Source organism: Phodopus roborovskii, unplaced genomic scaffold, assembly GCF_943737965.1.
Source record: "Phodopus roborovskii unplaced genomic scaffold, PHOROB, whole genome shotgun sequence".
NCBI lineage: Eukaryota > Metazoa > Chordata > Mammalia > Rodentia > Cricetidae > Phodopus > Phodopus roborovskii.
Window position 1 is genome coordinate 1,397,333 of NW_026126432.1, and position 21,538 is coordinate 1,418,870.

Genomic DNA, 21,538 nt, shown 5'->3' on the forward strand with positions numbered 1-21,538 from the left:
ACTTGATTTTCATAATGGGAATCCAGCAATAACACTTCCTATTCAAGATGTCTAGGTACATAGGTATGACAATGTGGTAGAAACAGCCTGAAAAGTGTTTGAAAAATGGGAAAAGACATTACCTGACTGTATGAAATACTTAATAGAATTTTGTTTATTACCTGAACTCACACTAATAATGAGCCTTTTACACCTGAACAGAGAATGGGAGGAGTTTGGATTTTCTCTCTCCAATAAATCTCATTTCTCCTTACATGATTTTATGTCAATTGAAAGGTGAATTCTATTACAGTTGAAGAGTGATCCCCTGGGGTTTTAAAACAGTCCTGAGCCCTGTCTGTCATGAAAGGCAATCAGAAAGCTTGGTGCTCTGCCTTCATTGCATTCATATTCTTGTCAAGCATGTTTTAAGGAACTAGGCATCACCAGCACTTATCTCACTCATTTGATAAGCAGAATGGGATACAGACATATTTTATTTCATTTTGTAGATTTAATACAATGCGTAAGAACTTCAGAGTACAAGCATCTATTTTTAATCAACAAAATAATAGCAATTTTGAGAGAACACAAATTAAACTCAGTTTCACATGTAATAAAAATTCAGAACTGTTGCTTTTATGTTAGTATCTTACAAATGTTAAAGAGTATAGCTAACATTTGGCATAAACTTTGCCTTCTAGTATTATTGCCTTGCAATACAACTTTCTTTCTTTCTTTTTTTTTTTTTTGATCACAAGTATTTTTGTTCTTTATTTAGTAATGCAATGTGTCATTTTTAATATTGTTCTATTATTGTATAGACATTCATTTTTTATTTAATTTTATATAACAAAGTCCAATTAAATGAAAACAAACATTTATACACAATATTTTGGAATTTGGGCATCGTTCTTTCCAAACTACTTCCTGCTGGTAAGGGGCGCTGTCTTGGGGGATTCGAAGAAGATTCAGATATCCTAGCTGTAGTCTGCAGGGCTGTTTTGTCCAGCTGTTTGGAATGTAGGATCAGCTTGTACTCTGTTTCAGGCCGTCTGGCGTGATCAAACCACATTAGTCTGGAAGGAATCCACATCTTTTCATTTTCTGTGGAAACAAAAATAGAAATACTTTTCCCCAGTAACTTGTTCTTCAACTTAAATTTTGGAGTCAAAGCGTTTTTTTTTTTTTTTTTTCTTTTAATTTATTATTTTACATGTCAATCCCAGTTCCCTCTCCCTCCCTCCCTCCCTCCCTCCCTCCCCTACAGCCCTCCCTCCCTCCTTCCCTCCCTTTTGCCCTCTCTGCCCTCTCACATGCACTCTAAACACCCTCCCCTCCCAACCCCCCACCACAATACCATATGTAGGGGAATGCCATCCAGTTGGGGTCATGTAGATCTGACAGGTCCTATGAAGTAGGGACTAGGGCTTCTCTCCTATCTCTAGAATAAGGCAGTTATCCCTCCATGGGGGATATGTTTGCAAAGTCCTTTTGTGCACCAGGGATACATCCTGGCTCCACTGTCTGAGGTCTCTTAGACTGCTCAGACCTTCTGGCTGAGACGCATATTCAGGGGGGGGTCCGAGTCAGTCCCCTGTTGGCTTCCCAGCTATCAGTCTAGTGGCCCTTAGCTCCTCCTTGTTCAGGTAAGCTGTCTCTATGTACTTCTACCGCATGGTCTTGTCCTCTCCATCTGCTTCTGGGTTCTAGTTCGACTCAGTGTTTATGTATGGGTGTTTGCTCCTGTTTTCAACAGGCATTAGTTGAGGACTCCATGGAGAAGTTAGTTGTTGATCTCACTCTCCGGGAAGGGCATTTATGATAGCCTTTCCACGGGAGCTGAGATTGTTAGTTGGGAGCAGTCTTGTAGTTCCCTTGACCTTTCTTTGTGTTCAACTTTATCTTCAAACCAATATTGGCTCCCTCTTTTATGTTCTCTCTCTCTCTGTCTCTGTCTCTGTCTCTCTCTCTCTCTCTCTTTCCTATTTTCCATTCCTAACCAGGCTCAATCCTCCTGGTCGCACATGCCTTCCTCTCCTCCCTCTCATTTTCTCCTACTTCTCTCTCCATTAGCTGTCCTCCCCCACTTTACCTGAGGTCTGGGGGACTTGTCCCTTCCCAGGACTGTGAGGGACTTTATATGAATCTCTTAGAATACAACTTGTATCCTAGTTCCTCTGGTGATGTGAATTATAGGCTGGTGATCATTTGATCTAGTTCTAAAATCCATATATGAGTGAGTACATACTGTGTTCCTCTTTTTGTGACTGGGTTACCTCATTCAGGATGGTTTCTTCAAGTGCCATCCACTTGCCTGCGAATTTCAAGATACCATTATTTTTTTCTGCAGAGTAGTATTCCATTGTGTAGATGTGCCACATCTTCATTAACCATTCTTCAATTGAGGGGCATCTAGGTTGCTTCCAGGTTCTTGCTATTACAAATAGTGCTGCTATGAACATAGTTGAACAGATGGCTTTGTTGCATTGATGTGAATCCTTTGGGTATATGCCTTTTTTTTTTTTAACAGACTTAATTCACTTTATTTTTCTTGTATAAAACCCCTTATGTGGTGGCAACAGCTGGAGCCTGGGTCCTCTGAACAGAGACTCTGATATGGGCTTTCACAAGATGGTCAGTGAATTCCTGATAAGGAGACTTGGTGAACACAGTCTCTTTCCAGAGGTCAGGGGTCAGGTAGCTGTAGGTCTTAGAGATGGCATCAAAGGTGGCCTTGGCAAAGTTGCCCAGGGTGGCAGTGCAGCCCCTGGCTGATGTGTAGCAGTCATCAATACCGGCCATCATCAGTAGCTTCTTGGGCACAGGAGCAGAGACGATGCCAGTGCCTCTGGGGGCAGGGATGAATCGCATCAACACAGAGCCACAGCGGCCTGTCACTTTGCATGGAACAGTGTGGGGCTTGCCAATCTTGTTCCCCCAGTAGCCTCTCCTCACAGGGACAATGGAAAGCTTGGCCAAGATGATGGCCCCTCCGATAGCTGTGGCTACCTCCTTGGAGCATTTAACACCAAGACCAACATGACCGTTGTAGTCCCCAGTAGCGACAAAAGCCTTGAACCTGGTCTGCTGGCCAGCCCTTGTCTGTTTCTGTACTGGCATGATCTTTAGAACCTCATCCTTAAGAGATGCCCCCAAGAAAAAGTCAATAATCTCGGATTCCTTAATGGGCAAAGAGAAAAGGTAGATCTCCTCCAGGGACTTGATCTTCATGTCCTTAACCAGGCGGCCCAGCTTGGTGACAGGGACCCACTCCTTGTCTTCAGCTTTACCTCCACGAGCCCCACGGCCTCGACCATGGCCACGGCCTCGACCACGACCAAGGCCCCTGAGGCCGCTGCCGAAGCCTCCGCTGAAGCTGCTGGGGCCTCCTAATCCTGGGCCCCCGGGTCCTCCGGGCCCTCCCGCTTCACCGGCGTCATCTGCAATTTGGTGTTTTCCCGAAGTAGAAGAAGTGCAATACAACTTTCATACTGTAATTATCAAATAATAAAACAAATTCAAATATAAACTAGCATAGAAAATTCTTGTCATAGCATAGTGAAAGTTTCCAAATTTTAGGTAAGACTAGCTGCGACTTTGTGGAAGTATTTATAAAGTCACCCAAAAAATAATTATTTATTTTTAAATGTTGGGAGATACTGGTTGAAAGCACTCTTCAGACAAAAGTGATGGGTTAATCTGTAAGGTCTTTCTCCAGATTTGACTTTTCATTTTACTTCAGATTTATATACAACTAAGCAAGTTACATTTGTTTCTGTTTTTCTCTTTTGTTGAAAATAGATGCTCTTCTTATACAATCTATCTTTATTTGTTTCCCATCTCTCTAGTCCTCCCAGTTCCACCCCACCTTGCCTCCAATAAAGATTCACTCCCATTCTGTCTCTTATTAGAAAATTCCAGGGTTCTAGAAGATAGAAACAAAATATAATAAAACAAAATAAAATAAAACAAAATCATCACGCAGAAGTTGGAAGACATTCTGGGAGATTCAGCAAACCTACCATTTGAAAATATTAATCAAGCATTTGAAGTGTAAAATAAATTCACAAAACAAGACTAATTGAAATCTTGACTTCCAATTATTTTTAGAAGAGGAAATAATTTTCATACAATAATAATTTGTTTGATGGACAACAATTGATCAAAATGAGTATTGTTCTAGACATTCAGTGTCTGTTGTTATGCCTCACTTTTCATTTCTCTACCATTAGTTAATTTAAATAAGTTTTTGCTGATCTTAATTTATTTTTCTCAAAGAACCAATAGAACCAATTCTTTGTTTCATTGATTCTCTGTATTGTTTTCTATGTTTCTAATTTAATTTACATATATATATATATATATATATATATATATATATGATATTGAGTAAAGTTCAAAATAATATCAGTGAGATAGTGGATGCTGAATACACATTTGAGGAAATAGAGAACCTCCACTAACATTTCTAACCATAGAGGAATGAAACACAGAATAGTGCAGAGCATTGCTTGTCCATCCTGATTGCAACTTCATTTTGTGTGTATAATAATATGTAAAGAATCTTGATCTCTGTTTCATTCCTTCATTCCTTCTTTCTTATTCTTCTGTTTTTTGTCTATGCCATATACTTTCTTTAACAAATGATGATTTTTATAACAACATTTTTTATTAAAATATTTTATATATTTTGGTGGTATCCACTCACCTCCAGATTCTGTTCTTTCTCATGCTTGCCTCCTTAGACAAGTCCTCTACCATTTGCTAGAAGCCCTGCTTATATGTTCATACTTCTCTTCTAAAATGTTGAGTTCTCCTCAGATACCTACAGTTTCATATTTTCATGGCATTGATGATGTAAAATTTATTTTTGGGAAGATTGTTCTTTTATAATACAGATAAATTTTGATTTCTTTTTTCAAAGTCCATATTTCAAACATTATGTAGCATTATCAAATAAACCAAAATGCATTTAGTTATCTTAATCAACTATACATTTGTTAAACATGATTTTACATACGAAGCATCCCATGTGTATAGAAAACTGTGTTAAAGTGGAAAAACACTCTTAAGAATTAAGAAAGTGTCCATAAGGAAATCATTCTACTTGATAATGACAGATATGTTGCAATTCAGAGCCATCAATGAAACACAGAACTTCTCACCAGTAAAAGTCTATTCCTGGAAACAAAGAGCTTTAATGACTCAGTTATTCCACTTCTTAAACATTCACTATACTTCAGGGATGCTCTTAAATATCTGATCATCTTTCCTCCACCTCTTGAATGCTAGGGTATAGATTTTGCATACTACAACCAGTATATTAATGCTCTACAACAAACCTCAGACTTCAAGTATATTAAATAAGCTCTATGCCAGATAAATCATTTCCCATTGCTGAAGTTTTTCTTCTTTTAAAAGAGATCATAGTGCCTAACTTAGCAGGTAATTTGAAATTTATATGAGGAAATTAATGGAATATACCAAAGACAAATATAAAAACCAAGAGTGTAAATTGAGACCAGATGAGTGCTATTTAATAATCATTAGTATGTATTTATTATTGGGTTTAGAGCAGTAATTAGACACCTCAGATCATATAGTATAAAAATATTGAAAAATCAGGCTTGATTTCCAAGGAGATCTACAACTAAAGCATACTTAAAACATACTAAACAATGAAATGAAAAAATGAGTAGGACATAACCAAAAAAAGAGTAACTCACAAAGAAAAATGTGTAGCTAACTTCTAAAAAGGGGTTTGAAATCAGATCCCTATACAGAGGAAAGCCACTGGAAGGAATTGACATGGCATTGATACCATGTGTGAATGGAGGATGTTGTCTAGCAAGACTCCTGCTGTGTGCCATAGAAAAGATACAAGGAGAATTCTAAGAGATTCATTTAAGGTCCCTCACAGAAGGGGGAAGGAACAAGTTCTCCAGAGCACAATGGGGGTGGGGGTCAGTAAGTGGAGAGGGAACTAGGTGAAAGAGAAGGGGAGGAGAGGAAAGCACATGGGACTAGGAAGGTTGAGTCCAGGAAAGAATAATAGAGAGAAGAGAGAAAGAGAGAGAGAGAGAGAGAGAGAGAGAGAGAGAGAGAGAGAGAGACCATAAAAGACGGAGTCATTATATGATTGAAGAGAAAATTGAACCTAAAGAAATATCTGGAGACCTACAAGAGTGACCCCAAGTAACAATTTGAGCAACAGTGGAAAGTCTACCTTAAATTCCCTTCGCTGATAATGAGATCAATGACTAACTTATCCACCTGATGGAAACAGAAGCAAAATCCCACAACTAAACACTGAGCCAAACTGGAATCCTGATACATACATGGAGGACAAGACCTGGCTGCAGAAACACACAGAGACAGCTTGCCTTTTATACTTCTAATTAATGCCTCCAGCGTCTATGTAATCTAATTCTTTTATAATTACATTTATTTGTTTCACTGGCTACACAGTACATGTGGTTACCTAAAGTCATCATTCTAATACTACACAGTGGCATATTTACTGTGAATTAGCTTCTTTTCACCTTGGTGTGACAAAATAAGTGAAAGGAAACAACTTAATGAGGAAGGTTTTCTTTGGCTCACACTTTTGAAGGACTCAGCCCATCTTGGATGGCAAGGAAAGTCTGCAGGAATAAAAACCTTTTTATCATATTGCATTCCAGAAGGATGTAGGTAGTGAAAAATTTGGGCCAGGTTATATCACTGAATTATTGGCCCACAGTGACAAATTTCCCCTGGTCAGCTTCTACCTCTTCCACCTCTGCATCCTTTCCAAACAACAATGAGTGTTCAAATGCAAGTATAAACAAGGGAAGTTCATACCAAGATGAAAACTTTTGGTTTTAGAAACACTAAAAATACCAACGTAAATTTTTCCATTAAAAATTTCAATTCCGATGCAAATTTCTGTTGGAATTGTTATTTCTCTTCTTAATCCCAATGATAAAATAAAAATTTTAAAAAAATATGTAAATGAATTTAATCTTTCCAGTATTTAAGTTTGGTAAGAAAGGAATCCACATCTTTTCATTTTCTGTGGAAATGGGTGTTTGCTCCTGTTTCTAACAGGCATTAGTTGAGGGCTCCATGGATAAGTTAGTTATTGATCTCACTCTCCGGGAAGGGCATTTATGGTAGCCTTCCCACGGAAGTTCCAATTGTTAGTTGGCAGCAGTCTTGTAGTTCTCTACACCTTTGTGTTCAATTTTATCTTCAAACCAATATTGGCTCCCTCTTTTATGTTCTCTCTCTCTCAGTCTTTCTCTCTCTATCTTGTCTTCTATTCCCAACCAGGCTCAATCTTCCTAGTCACACATGTTTTCCATTCCTCCCCCTCGTTTTCACCTACTTTGCTCTCAATTCGCTGCCCCCAACAATTCCCCAGAGCTCAGGGGGACTTGTCCCTTCCCAGTTCTGTGAGGGACTTTATATGAATCTCTTAGAATAAAATACACCTTGTATCCTAATTCTTCTGGTGGTGTGAATTATTGGCTGGTAATCCTTTGAACTAGGAGAAAAATCTATTTATGAGTGAGTACATACTGTGTTCTACTTTTTGTGACTGGGTTACCTCATTAAGGATGGTTTTGTCAAGTGCCATCCACTTGACTGAAAATTTCAAGATTTCATTTTTTTTTTCCCCATAGAGTAGTATTCCATTGTGTAGATGTGCCACATCTTCATTAACCATTCTTCAATTGAGGGGCATCTAGGTTGCTTCCAAGTTCTTTCTATTACAAATAGTGCTGCTATGAACATAGTTGAACACATGTCTTTGTTGCATGGATGTATATCCTTTGGGTCTATGCCTAAGAGAGGGATTGTTGGGTCCTGTGGTAAACTAGTTCCCATTTTCCTGAGGAACTGCCATACTGATCTACAAAATGGCTGTATGAGTTTGCACTCCCACCAGCAGTGGAGGAGTGTTCCCCTTTCTCCACATCCTCTCCAACATGAGTCATCATTGGTGTTTCTAATTTTAGCCATTCTGGAAGGAGTAAGATGGTATCTCAAAGTTGTTTTGATTTGCATTTCCCTGATAGCTAAGGATGTGGAACATTTTCTTAAGTGTCTTTCAGCCTTTTTGATTTCCTCTATTGAGAGTTCTTTCTTCAATTCTGTACCCCATTTTTAATAGGGTTGTTTGGTATTTTGTTGACTAGTTTCTTGAGTTAACTGGATTTTTTGGAGATCAACCCTTTGTCGGATATAGGATTGCAGAAAATCTTTTCCCAGTCTGTGGGCTGCCGTTTGGTTTTGTCCACTGTATCCTTTGCCTTACAGAAGCTTATAAGTTTGAAAAGGTCCCATTTATTAATTGTTTCTCTCAGTGTCTGTGCCCCTGGAGTTATATTCGGGAAGTGGTCTCCTATACAAATTTGTTCAAGGGTACCTCCTACTTTCTCTTCTAAGAGGTTCAATGTGGCTGGATTGATGTTGAGGTCTTTGATTCATTTGGACTTGAGTTTTGTCCATGGTGACAGACATGAGTCTATCTGCAGTCTTCTACACACCCTCATCCAATTGTGCCAGCACCATTTGTTGAAGATGCTTTCCTTGCCCAATTGTATAATTTTAGCTGTTTTGTCGAAAATCAGGTGTTCATAAGTGTGTGGGTTAATATCAGGATTTTCAATTTGATTCCATTGGTTTACCTGTCTATTTTTAGACCAATACCAGGCTGTTTTCCAAACTATAGCTCTGTAGTAGAGTTTAAAGTCAGGAATGGTGATGCCTCCTGAAGTTCTTTTCTTGTATAGGGTTGTGTTGGCTATCCTGGGTCTTTTATTTTTTCATAAAAAGTTGATTATTATCCTTTTAAGGTTGGTGAATAATTGTGATGGGATTTTAATGGGGATTGCATTGAATCTGTAGATTACTTTTGGCAAGATTGCCATTTTTACTATGTTTATCCTACCTATCCAATAGCATGGGAGATTGTTCCATTTTCTGTTATCTCCTTTAATTTCTTTCTTTAGAGCCACAAAGTTCTTATTATATAGGTCTTTTACTTGTTTGGTAAGCATTACACCAAGAAACTTTTATGTTGTTTGTGGCTATTGTAAAGGGTGATGTTTCTCTGATTTATTTCTCTGTCTCTTTTTCGTCTGAAAAAAGTAGGGCTAACTTATTTTTTTGTGTGTGTGTTTATCTTGTATCCTGCTAGTTTGCTGAAGGTGTTTATCAGCTGTAGCAGTTCCCTGGTAGAGTTTATTGGGTCGCTTATGTAAACTATCATATCATCTGCAAATAGAGACATTTTGACTTCTTCCTTTCCAATTTGGATCCCCTTGATCTCCTTTTCTTGTCTTATAGCATTAGCTAGAACTTCTAGTGCGATATTGAAGAGATATGGAGAGAGAGGACAGCCTTGTCTTCTTCCTGATTTTAGAGGAATTGGCTTAAGTTTCTCTGCATTCAGTTTGATGTTGGCAGTTGGTTTGCTGTATATTGCTCTTATTATGTTTACGTATGTTCCTGTTATCCCTGACCTCTCCAAGACCTTTATCATGAAACGGTGTTGAATTTTGTCAAAGGCTTTTTCCGCATCTAGGGAGATAATCATAACCCTGATTTAACCCAATATACCTCATGTCAGAATCTAACAATGACTATCTGAATTTTGTGTCCTTTTTTTAGTGCCTAAAATCTGTTATATTAAATCATTTCTATTACTCCAATAGGTAACACACCCACACTTATTTTTCACCCAGTGCTTTACTTTCGCAGTACAAAGGAACTTACTGAAATCTTTGAGATTTTATACCATTTTCTTCTTTTCAAAGGGGGATCATATGCTTGCCATTATGTTCATGTCTATGAAACTAACTTTTTTTTATGGCACAACAACTCAGAACTGTAATCTCACTCAGTATTTGGAAGGCTGAGGCAATAACTTCATGAGCCTTGAATAAATAACAAGACCTTATATCAAAACTCAAAAGAGAGCAAACCCATGTTAATGACTTATGCTTCTTGATACATTCTCTGTCACTTTTCTTAAAGCCAGGTTATAATATCAAAATAATAATGATAGTGATAATAACCACTCATAATTCTCACTGCATACCGAATTTTACTCTGTATAATTCCTTTATTGTCTTAAAATCCTTCTTCCCTTAAAATATATATTGCAGTATTTTCTAGGTTTCTGAGTTGTACTAATCCTGTAATTCCTATGATAGGGCACTAAGGAAAACTGCTTATAGCTTCCATGCATCAATACAGTCACTCAACAATGAATGAAGATCATTGAATATGGTGTTGAAATATCTGATATATGACAAAAATATTACAGAAAAGCCTCTGAAAATTTACAGTTGCGCAGATGTGTAACATTATCTAGGAAAACTAAGATTGTACAAAAATACATTTTACAGATGCATAATGTGATGTATGGTAGTGCATTTATACTAGGACCACAATATACTTTCAGTACAGGAGCTAGAATATTGAAGCCCATTCTCTCTAGTAAGAAGCCATGCTCAGTCATTATGCATGGGAGAGAGGCCAGGCCCCGCCCCGATGTATTGTACCATACTATGTTGACTCCTCATGGTAACCCTTACCTTGAGGAGAAATGGACTGGCAGTGGGCTTGGGAGTCGGGGGGATGGGGTAAGTGAGGGTGGGAGGAAGCAAGGAGTTGTGGGATGAAGCAAGGTGGGTGGGAGGGAGAACTATGATTGAAATGTAAAATAAAACAGAAAAAAATCCTGAAATTAATTCATATAAATTAATGTTATATTTTAAACTTTCAACTTCAAATTGTTTAGTATTTTCATTTTATAGCAGCATGGACAAAAGACACCCACTGTATTAGAAGCAAAGTATTCCAATGTGACAATTTCATTTTACAAACGAGGAAATCAAAGCTTAATAGGTGCGTTTGAGTAGGAGAAAACTAATTTAATCATCAGTTCCTCACAACATAAGTTATTTCATTGGGTCTTTCCTTTTGATGAACAAATTTGAATTATTTTCTTTTGTAGGTTAACTTCTTGAAAAACTGTGCATGACAAACAAAAGTGTCACTTAAAATAATTACAAAAATTTTCTGTGGGCCGATTGCAATAAATAAATAACTTTAAAGAGTAAAAATATAAAATAAAATCAGAAAGAAAGGACAAAAAGACAACTTGATAATGAGATAATAATACACCCTGTGCTAAAGCCAGTTAATTGAAGGTTTGTCATGACCAGTGAATGCTATTTGTACATCTTCTTGAGGAAATAATAGCCTTCTAGAAGAAGAAAAATAAACAAGGGTAAGAGACTACAGAGAAGAACAAATTAGCATACTTTTGATCTATGCATTGTCAAAACATAATGGTCCTTCTTAGCTCAAAGCAGTAGGGAGCCTATGTGAACAGGTTTATTTAATAAAACACATTGCTCTAAATTTCTATATATTTCCTAGTTAAGCTTTACCTATGTGTATCAGGGAATATTCCCTTCTTGACAGATGCTAAGACTTTCAGTTTTGAAACTGCTTCCATTGAGAGAGTCCTTATATTCACAGGACTATGAATTCCAAAGTGGAGGATTTCCAATAATCCAGGACATAATGAAAGACAGCTGAGATAGCTAGTCATTGAATTTTTATCAATGTATGCTGATATCTTTGAATATACCATATTTACTGAAAGTTCTGTTACACATATCAAACATTGTAGAAAAGCCAAAAAAAAACCAAACAAGCAAACAACAAAAATCACAACAAAAAAAGCAAACATTGTCATAGGAATTATGTGTTATATGTCTTATGTTTCATATAGTCTGGGAATATGATTACTGTCCATAAGTCCATTTCATTTTTTTCTACAAAAGATTGTGATTTCTCTGTTAGAGTGTGTGTGTGTGTGTGCACTATCTGTCTTATATATTATAGACCAGTAATGGAACAGAGTCCAGAATTAAATAGTATTCACAATTTATTGACTACATTTTAATTGTTCTAGGATACAATTATAAATAGTCATACTTCAGATGGTGAAATTACATGTTCCAATGAAAAAAGGAATGCCACCTCAAATGTCAGATGACTCCAGCTTCCAGGATGATTATGTAATGAAATGTTGTGCTTAGACTGCATTGGCAACTCAGTTTGTTTAGAAACAAAACCAAAAGCAAAGAAGTCTTGTCTTCCCTTTCACTTTGGGATCAATTCTCAGTTTCATGTTCCTCAAGTTGCAAGAACATCCTTTGTATACCTTTGTGTCTTGCGAAAAGGTGATCATAAACATGTTATGGGATATATTTTGTGTTTAATGGCAGTAAGATTTCCTCTTTATATGTCAAATTTTTATTTATTCAAAGATCTTAAATATAAGAACTGCATCTACTCTGTTGTGGTAATTCATATTTGCACAACAAAGATTTTTTTTTAATTTATTGTTTTCCATGTAGATCTCAGTTCCCTCTCCCTCCTTCCCTTTTACACTCTCTGCCTCCTCAGGTGCACCCTGACCACCATCCCCTCTCATCCCCCTGCACCAATTCCACATGTAGGGCAATGCCATCCAAGTGGGGTCACATAGATCTGACAGGTCATTTGAAGTAGGGACTAGGGCTTTTGTCCTGTCTCTAGGTTAAGGCAGTATCCCTCCATGGAGGATGTGTGTGCAAGGTCCCTTTGTGCACCAGGGATACATCCTGGTTCTACTGTCTGAGGGTACTGTCTACCCTCTATTATAGTCTATCTTTCTCTCTCTCTCTCTCTCTCTCTCTCTCTCTCTCTCTCTCTCTCTCTCCTGTCTTCTATTCCTACCCTGACTCAATCTTCCTAGTCATATGCGTTTTCCTCTCCTCCCCCTCTTTTTCTCCTACTAATTTCTCCATTCACTGCCCCCCCCCATTTCCCCTGTGCCCTGGCAGACTTGTCCCTTTGCCCTTCTGTGAGGGACTTTATGTGAATCACCTAGAATACACCTTGTATCCTAGTTACTCTGGTGGTAATCGTTTGCTCTAGGTCTAAAATCCATATATGAGTGAGAACATACCACGTTCCTCTTTTTGTGATGGGGTTACTTCACTCAGGATGATTTCTTCAAGTGCCATCAACTTGCCTGTGAATTTCAAGATTCCATTATTTTTTTTTCTGATGAGTAATATTCCATTGTGTAGATGTGCCACATTTTCTTTATCCATTCTTCAATTGAGGGGCATCTAGGTTGCTTCCAGGTTCTTGCTATTACAACTAATGCTGCTATGAACATAGTTGAACAGATAGATGTCTTTGTTGCATGGATGTGGATCATTTGGGTATATGCCTAAGAGGGGGATTGCCGGGTCATGTGGTAAACTAATTCCTATTTTCCTGAGGAACCTCCATACTGATCTCCAAAATGGCTGTACAAGTTTGCACTCAAACTGGCAGTGGAGGAGTGTTCCTCTTTTTCCACATCCTCTCCAGCATGAGTTGTCATTGGTGTTTCTAATTTTAGCCATTCTGGCAGGAGTACGATGGTATCTCAAAGTTGTTTTGATTTGCATTTCCCTGATAGGTAAGGATGTTGAGCACTTTCTTAAGTGTATTTCAGCTTTTTTGATTTCATTTATTGAGAATTCTTTCTTCAATTCTGCACCCCATTTTTAATAGGGTTGTTTGGTGTTTTGTTGACTAGTTTCTTGAGTTGTTTATATATTTTTGGAGATCAGCCCACAAAGATTTTTTTTTATTTATCTGTTTATCTAAAAGTATCTGTCTCTCAGTATCCTTTTCAGTCTCTTTTATTTTGTGTTATTCATAAACACATGAGCACACATTTATATGCCCATAAACACACACACGTACACAGACACATACACTCACACACACACACACACACACACACACACACACACACACACACACACACACAAACACCTGCAGGCAGAAACAGTTAATAATTGTAGCATGTAAGAGGGTGATAAATATCCATATGCTTATATTCTAATTAGTAGTTAAATGTAACAAAATATATAACCTTCCTTCTAATTATCCACAATAAAATTTGTAAGTAATTTCCATTGGAATTTTACTGTTTTTATTTGAGTAAAATTCTTGAACACTCTAACCAGTAAGTCTAAGGAACAAGAGAAACCATTGCTTATTATATGGTTTATCCACAATACTCCAACTATTACTACTTTAAACAATAAAATAATCCATGTGTGCTTTGCTCAAGGTCTTAGAAATTTCCCGTTGACTGGTTTGACTGAGAGAAAAATAAAAATTGTAGGTACACTAGACCTGCGTATCCATGCCGGACCACCATGAATCCCCACCTGCCTGATCTACGACTTCAACAACTGGTCCTCTGTCAGATTTCTAGGCCCTGACCTGAGAGCTGCCTTTCCCTGCTGGACTTTCTAAAGTCCCTGCCTGCTGGATCTTTGACCCCCATTGGCAGGCCCCTGCCTGAGGAGAGATCTCCTAGAGAGCTTGATCCCCCCAGAGCTATAGACATCAAATATCTGACCTACCTAAGCCCACCAGGGGAGTACCATATATAAAGAGAGAGACCCAACCTACACTCAATGGAAGAAACAATGGAAAGATGACAAAATGAGGAAACACCTATCATATAAAGATAAGTATGACACCACCAGAATCTAGGTACTCTACTCAAACTAGATCTGAATACCCCAAAGCAGATGAAACAGAAGAGAACGACTTAAAAATATATTTACAAAAATGATAAAGGCCATCAAAGATGATGTGAGAAAATCTCTTAAATAAATGAAAAAAAAAAACAAACAAAAAATTGGAAGAAATATACAAATCTCTTAAAGAAAATATAGAAAGCCAAAAAAAAAAAAAAAAAAAAAAAAAACAGATGAAGGAAACAGTTCAAGACTTGAAAACTGAAATAGAGACAAATAAAGAACACACAAACTGAAAGAATGAAAAAAAAAGGACCCACACTGGGCAAATGATCAGGAACTACAGACACAAACATAACCAACAGCATGCAAGAGATGGGAGAGAGAATCTCAGGTGCTTAAGATAAACTAGAGGAAATAGATTCATCAACCTAAGAAAATCTTAAATCCAACATATCTATAACACAACACATCCAAGACATGTGGGACATCGTAAAAAGGCCAAGCCTGAGAGTAATGGCATAGAAGAAGGCTAAAAAGCCCAGCTCAAAGGTGCAGAAAACATATTCAACAAATTACTGAAAAACTTTCCATATATGAAGAAGGACATGCCCGTGAAAGTACAAGAAGCCCCAAATAGACTGGACCAAAGAAAAAAAGACCCCTCCACACATACTAATCAAAACTCCGAACATACAAAGTAAAGAAAGAATATTAAGAGCAGCGAAGGAAAAAGGCCAGGTAACATATAAAGGAAAATCTATCAAAATATTCCCGACTTCTCCCTGGAAACTCTCAAGGCGAGAAGTTCCTGGATATATGTTCTACAAGTACTAAACATCCACGAATGCCAGCCCAGGTTACTATACCCAGTAAAACTATCAATAACTATAGACAGAGAAATCAAGATATTTAATGACAAAGCCATATTTTCAAAATATGTATCCACATATCCAGCCTTTCAGAAAGTTGTGGAAAGAAAACTCCAACACAAGGAAGTTAACTATGCTCACAATGATATAGGAAATAGATAATCCCACTACACGAGAACCCAAAGGTAAAGCAGAGGAAATATATTCACAATACCACTGCCAACAACATCAATAAAACAAAGCATTAACAATCAATGTGCCTTACTTTCCCCTAACATTAATGTACTTAACTCGCATGTAAAAAGACAAAGACTAACAGAGTGGATACCAAGACAGAATTCATCCTTCTGCTGCATACAAGAAACACATCTAAGCTTCAAACATAGAAATTACCTCAGGGTAAAGAGTTGGGAAAAAATCTTCCAATTAAATGAACCCAAGAAGCAAGAAGGCATGATTATCTTAATATCTAACAAGTTAGACTTAAAACCAATATCACTCAAAAGAGATTGAAGACAATCATTGCATATTCATCACAGGAAAAATCCATCATCACACAGTCTAAATTCTGAACATCTATGACCCAAATACAAGAGCACCCACATTCATTAAAGAAACACTACTAAAACTCAAATCTCACTTAAAAACTCATACACTTATAGTGGGAGAATTCAACACTACAACCTCACCACTAGACAGGACCACCAGTCAGAAAATTTACAGTGAAACAAAAGAACAAACAGAAGTTATGTCTCAACTGGGTTTAACAGACATCTATAGAATATTCCATCCAAACACAAAAGAATATAACTTCTTCTCTGCTCCACATGGAACTTTCTCTAAAACAGACCACCTACAAGGTGACATAACGAAACTGAAAACACAAGAAATAATTGTAATAGACCCCTGTATCTTAAAAGACCACCATGCTTTAAAATTGCAATCAACAAAAACAAAAATCAAAGAAACCATACATATCATGGAAACTGAACAAAGAATAGTTGCACCATACCTGGGTCAAAGAAGAAATAAAGAAATTAAGGACTTCCTAAAATTCAATGAGAACAAGGACACAACATACCTGAACTTATGGGACACCATGAAAGCAGTGTTACGAGGGAAGTTCATTGTACTAAGTGCCCATATGAAGAAAACGAAGCATAATCACATTAGAGAATTAACAGCACAAATGAAAGCATTAGAACAAAAAGAAGCAAAATTACCCTGGTGGAGTAGATAACAGGAAATAATACATTTGAGGGCTGAAATCAACAAAACAGAAACCAGGCAAACAATACAAAAAAAAAAAAAAAAAAGCAACAAAGAGATGTTTTTCGAAAGCATCAACAAGATAGAAAAACCTTTATTCAAACTAATGAAAAAACAGAGATTGCAGATGCAAATTAACAAAATCAGAAATGAAAGGGGGACATAGCAATTGACACAGAGGAAATCCAGACAATTTTCAGGTCATACTTTGAAAACCTGTACTCCACAAAATTTGAAAATTCAAAGGAAATGGACAAATTTCTGGATACTATCACTTACCAAATTAAATCAAGAACAAACAAACCCAACCCAACCCAAAGAAGACAAGGGCCAAATGGCTTCTGTGCAGAATTCTACCAGAAATTCAAGAACAGCTAATACCAATACTCCTTAAATTGTTCCACACAATAGACACAGGAGGTTCATAATCAACCTCTTTTTACTAGACACCAATCCCTTTGGTACCAAGCCATACAAAGACACAAATAAGAAAGAATACTACCAACCAATATGCCTCATAAATATTCATGCAAAAATATTAAATAAAATACTGACAAACTGAATCCAAGAATACTTCAGAGAAATCATCCACCATGACCAATTAGGCCTCATCCCTGTGTTAAAAGAATGGATTAAGATATGAAAATCTAAAATAAGGTTTACCATATAAACAAACTGAAAATGAAAAACAACATCATCTTCCTAGATGCTAAAAAAAGCCTTAGACATAATTGAACTCCCTTTCATGATAAAGGTATTGGAGAGATCAGGGATAACAGGAATATTCCTAAACATAATGAAAGTAATATACAGTAAACCAACAACCAACATCAATCTGAATTGAGAGAAGTTTAAGGGGATTACTCTAAAATCAGGAACAAAATAATGATTCCCTCTCTCTCCATATCTCTTCAATATTGTACTTGAAGTTCTAGCTAAAGCAATAAGAGATTGAGAGGAGATCAAGAGGATACAAATTGGAAAGGAAGAAGTCAAACTGTCTACATTTTCAGATGATATGATAGTTTACACAAGCAACCCAAAAAATTCAACCAGGGAACACCTATAGCTAAAAAACACCTTCAGCAAAGTAGCAGGATTGGAAAAAAGTAAAAAATCAGTAGCCTTATTATACAGATGACAAAGGGGCTGAGAAAGAAATAAGAGCAACATCACCATTTACAATAGCAATAAACAACATAAAGTATCTTTGGGTAATGCTTACCAAACAAGTGAAAAATCTATATATCAAGAACGTTGTGTCTTTAAAGAAGGAAATTAAAGAAGATATCAGAAAATGGAGAGATCTCCTATGCTATTGGATAGGAATGATAAACATAGTAAAAATGGCAATCTTGCAAAAGGCAGCCCATTAAAATCCCAGCACAATTCTTCACTGACAGTGAAAGGATAACATTCAACTTTACATGGAAAAACAAAAGACCCAGTGTAGCCAAAACAACCCTGTACAGTAAAGGAACTTCGGGAGACATCACCGTCCCCACCTTTAAGCTCTACTACAAAGCTATAGTCCTGAAAACAGTCTGGTATTGGCACAAAAATAGACAAGTGGACCAAGGGAATCAGATAGAAAATCTTGATATTAATCCACACACCTATGAACATCTGATTTTTGACAAAACAGCTAAAAGTATACAATGGTATGAGGAAAGCAGCTTCAACAAATGGTGCTGGCACAACTGGATGATGGTGTGTAAAAGACTGCATATAGACCAATATCTATTGCCATGCACAAAAATCAAATCCAAATAGATCAAAGACCTCAACATCAATCCAGCCAAACTGAACCTCTTAGAAGAGAAAGTGGGAGGTACCCTTGAACAAATTGATACGGGAGACCTCTTCCTGAACATAAATCCAGTAGTACAGACAATGAGATGGACAATTAATAAATGGGACTTCCTCAAACTGAGAAGCTTTTGTAAGGCAAAGGACACAGTGGACAAGACCAAACAGCAACACACAAACTGGGGAAAGATCTTCACCAATCCCTAATCTGACAGATGCCTGATCTCCAAAATATACAAAGAACTTAAGAAACTTGTCACAAAACACCAAATAACCCTATTAAAAAAAAGGGGTACAAAACTGAATAGAGAACTATCAATAGATGAAATCAAAAAGGCTGAAAGGCACTTATGAAAGTGGTCAACATCCTTAGTTATCAGGGAAATGCAAATCAAAAGAACTCTGAGATACCATCTTACCCTGGCTAGAATTGCTAAAATTAGAAACACAAATGAAAGGTTATGCTGGAGAGAATGTGCAGAAAGGGGAACACTCTTACACTGCCAGTGGGAGTGCAAACTTGTACATCCATTTGGAGATCAGTATCCAGTTGCTCAGGAAAATGGGAATCCATCAACTACATGACCTATCAATACCCCTCTTAGGCATATACCCAAATGATCCATATCCATGCAAGAAATACATCTGCTCAACTATGTTCATAGAAGAATTATTTGTAAAATCAAGAACCTTGAAACAACCTACATGCCCCTCAACTGAAGAATGGATAAAGAAGATGTGCCACATATACATAATGGAATACTACTCTGTAGAAAAAAAAAAGATGCTTGAAATTCGCAGGCAAGTGGATGGAACTTGGAGAAACCATCCTGAATGAGGTAACACAGTAATAAATGGAATAACATGGTTCGTACTCACTGATATATTGATTTTAGATATAGAGCAAAAGATTACCAGCACATAATTCGTACCACTAGAGAAATTAGGATACACAGAGGATTCTAAGTGATTCATATAAGGTCCTTCACAGAAGGGGAAAGGGACAAGATCTCTTGAGCATTTGGGGACATGGGGGGCACGTGTTGAGACAACTTAGAGAAAGAGAAAGTGAGAAGAGGAAAGCATATGTGAATAGGAAGATAGAGAGAGGGAGGCAGAGAGTGAGAGGGGGAGGGAGAGAGATACCATGATAGAGGGAGACATTTTAGGTTTGAAGAGAAAACTGAACGTAGAGAAATATCCAGAGACCTACAAGACTGACCCCACCTACAATTTGAGCAGCAGTGGAAAGACTACCATAAATGCCCTTCCCTGATAATGAAATCGACAACTAACTTATCCACCATCATGGAGCCCTCAACTAGTAGCTGATGGAAACAGAAGCAGACACACACAACTTAACACTGAGCTGAAATGGAATCTAGATGTAGAGCGGTAGGACAAGTTCAGGCTGTAGAAACACATAGAGATAGCTGACCTGAACAAGGGGCAGCTAATGGGCACCCAGACCAATAGCTGGGTTCCAACATGGGAGTGACTCAGATTTCCTGAACATGGGTCTCAGCTAGGCCTCAGCAGTCTAAAGGACCTTGGTAGTGGAACCAGGATGTATACTTGGTTCACAAAATGACTTTGAGTGCACATCCCCCATGATGGGATACTCCCTTAATCTAGAGACAGGAGAGCCAACATTTTCGTACTCCAAATGACTTGACAGATTTAGATGACCCCTTCTGGAAGTCATTACCCTATTTGTGGAGTGGGTGGCTGTTATGTGTAAGGATTTTCTGCCAGCCTGGTCCCATAGCTGCACCAGACCCAAATAATACACAGTGACTCTGAAATAGATATAAAGCAGGAGGTTGCATATTAGTTTCTTATCAGCTAGCTCTGTCTTGAATATTAACCCATTTCTATTACCAGCGGGAGGGGCTGGCATCCTGTCTCTTTCCTCCATGTTGAATTTCCTCCCTACTACTTCTTCTCTCCTCTTTGTCTCATAGTCCCACCTATCTTGCTTTCCTATTGGCTAACAGTGATTTATTCATTAACCAATATGAGAAACATATTTACAGAAGTACATCTCCCATCATCTGCACACAATCCATAAACAAGAGAAGAAATATACATATCACAAAATTGACCTGAAATTTGTATCAATAAATGAAAATCCATTCCAAAGCAAAGTATCCATTTATATATCATAATCCTCTTTTTACCTTTATAAAGAGATTGGTTGTGGTCATTAACCATTTATAACCAACCCCATTAAAGAAAACACACATTTATAAATGATATTTGGGAATTTGGGTGCCGTTCTTTCCAAACTGCTTTGTGATGGTAGGGACCAGTCTCATGGGGATCCTAAGAAGATCCAGAAATCCTGACTGTAGTCTGTAAGACTGCCTTGTCCCAAATGTTTTGAATGTTGGATCACCTGGGATGCTGTTAAAGGGGGTCTGGCCTGATCAAACCATGTTAGTCTGATAAAAATCCACACATTTTCTATTTCTGTGGAAACAAAAATAGAAATCCTTTTCCCCAGTAACCTTGCCTTGGACTTAAATTTTGGAGTCAAAGCATTTTTAAAATATGTAAATTGAATTAATCTAGCAGCATTTCTTTTAACAGATGTTATTTCCTCAGTAGTCAAACTATACAAACACAACATAATACCATACAGTATCCAGATTCTCTTTGTGCTTTCCATTTTTATGTGGCTTTTTTTTTAATTACTCTATTTCTTTCATTTTTATTTTTTCATTTTTTGAGACAGGATTTCTCTGTGTAACTTTTACCTGTCCTGGAATTAACTCTGTATACCAAGTTTACTCTGAGATCACAGGGATCTGCTTGCCTCTGTCTCCTTGTGCTAGAATTAAAGGCATGTGTCACCACACTCAGCTACTCTCTGTCCTTTTAAAACCATTTTATTCTTTTTCTCTCCCAAGCCTATTTATATTTTAAACATTAGCGTTTTTCTTAATGTAAATTTGTCTTTACAGTAAATCTTTATCATTTGTAGCCACGAATCTTTTA

At 37.3% G+C, this 21,538-nt stretch overlaps 1 protein-coding gene across 1 annotated transcript in view; it reads right to left on the minus strand.

Annotated features, from left to right (window-relative positions):
- Positions 1-2,513: 2,513 nt before the first annotated feature.
- Positions 2,514-21,538, minus strand: part of LOC127223153 (40S ribosomal protein S2-like) — a 53,112-nt gene continuing 34,087 nt past the window's right edge. Inside the window, exon 2 of the mRNA XM_051185659.1 lies at positions 2,514-3,465. Within this exon, the coding sequence (XP_051041616.1) occupies positions 2,548-3,465 (918 nt within the window). The 3' untranslated portion in view covers positions 2,514-2,547. The remainder of the gene's footprint in view (positions 3,466-21,538) is intronic.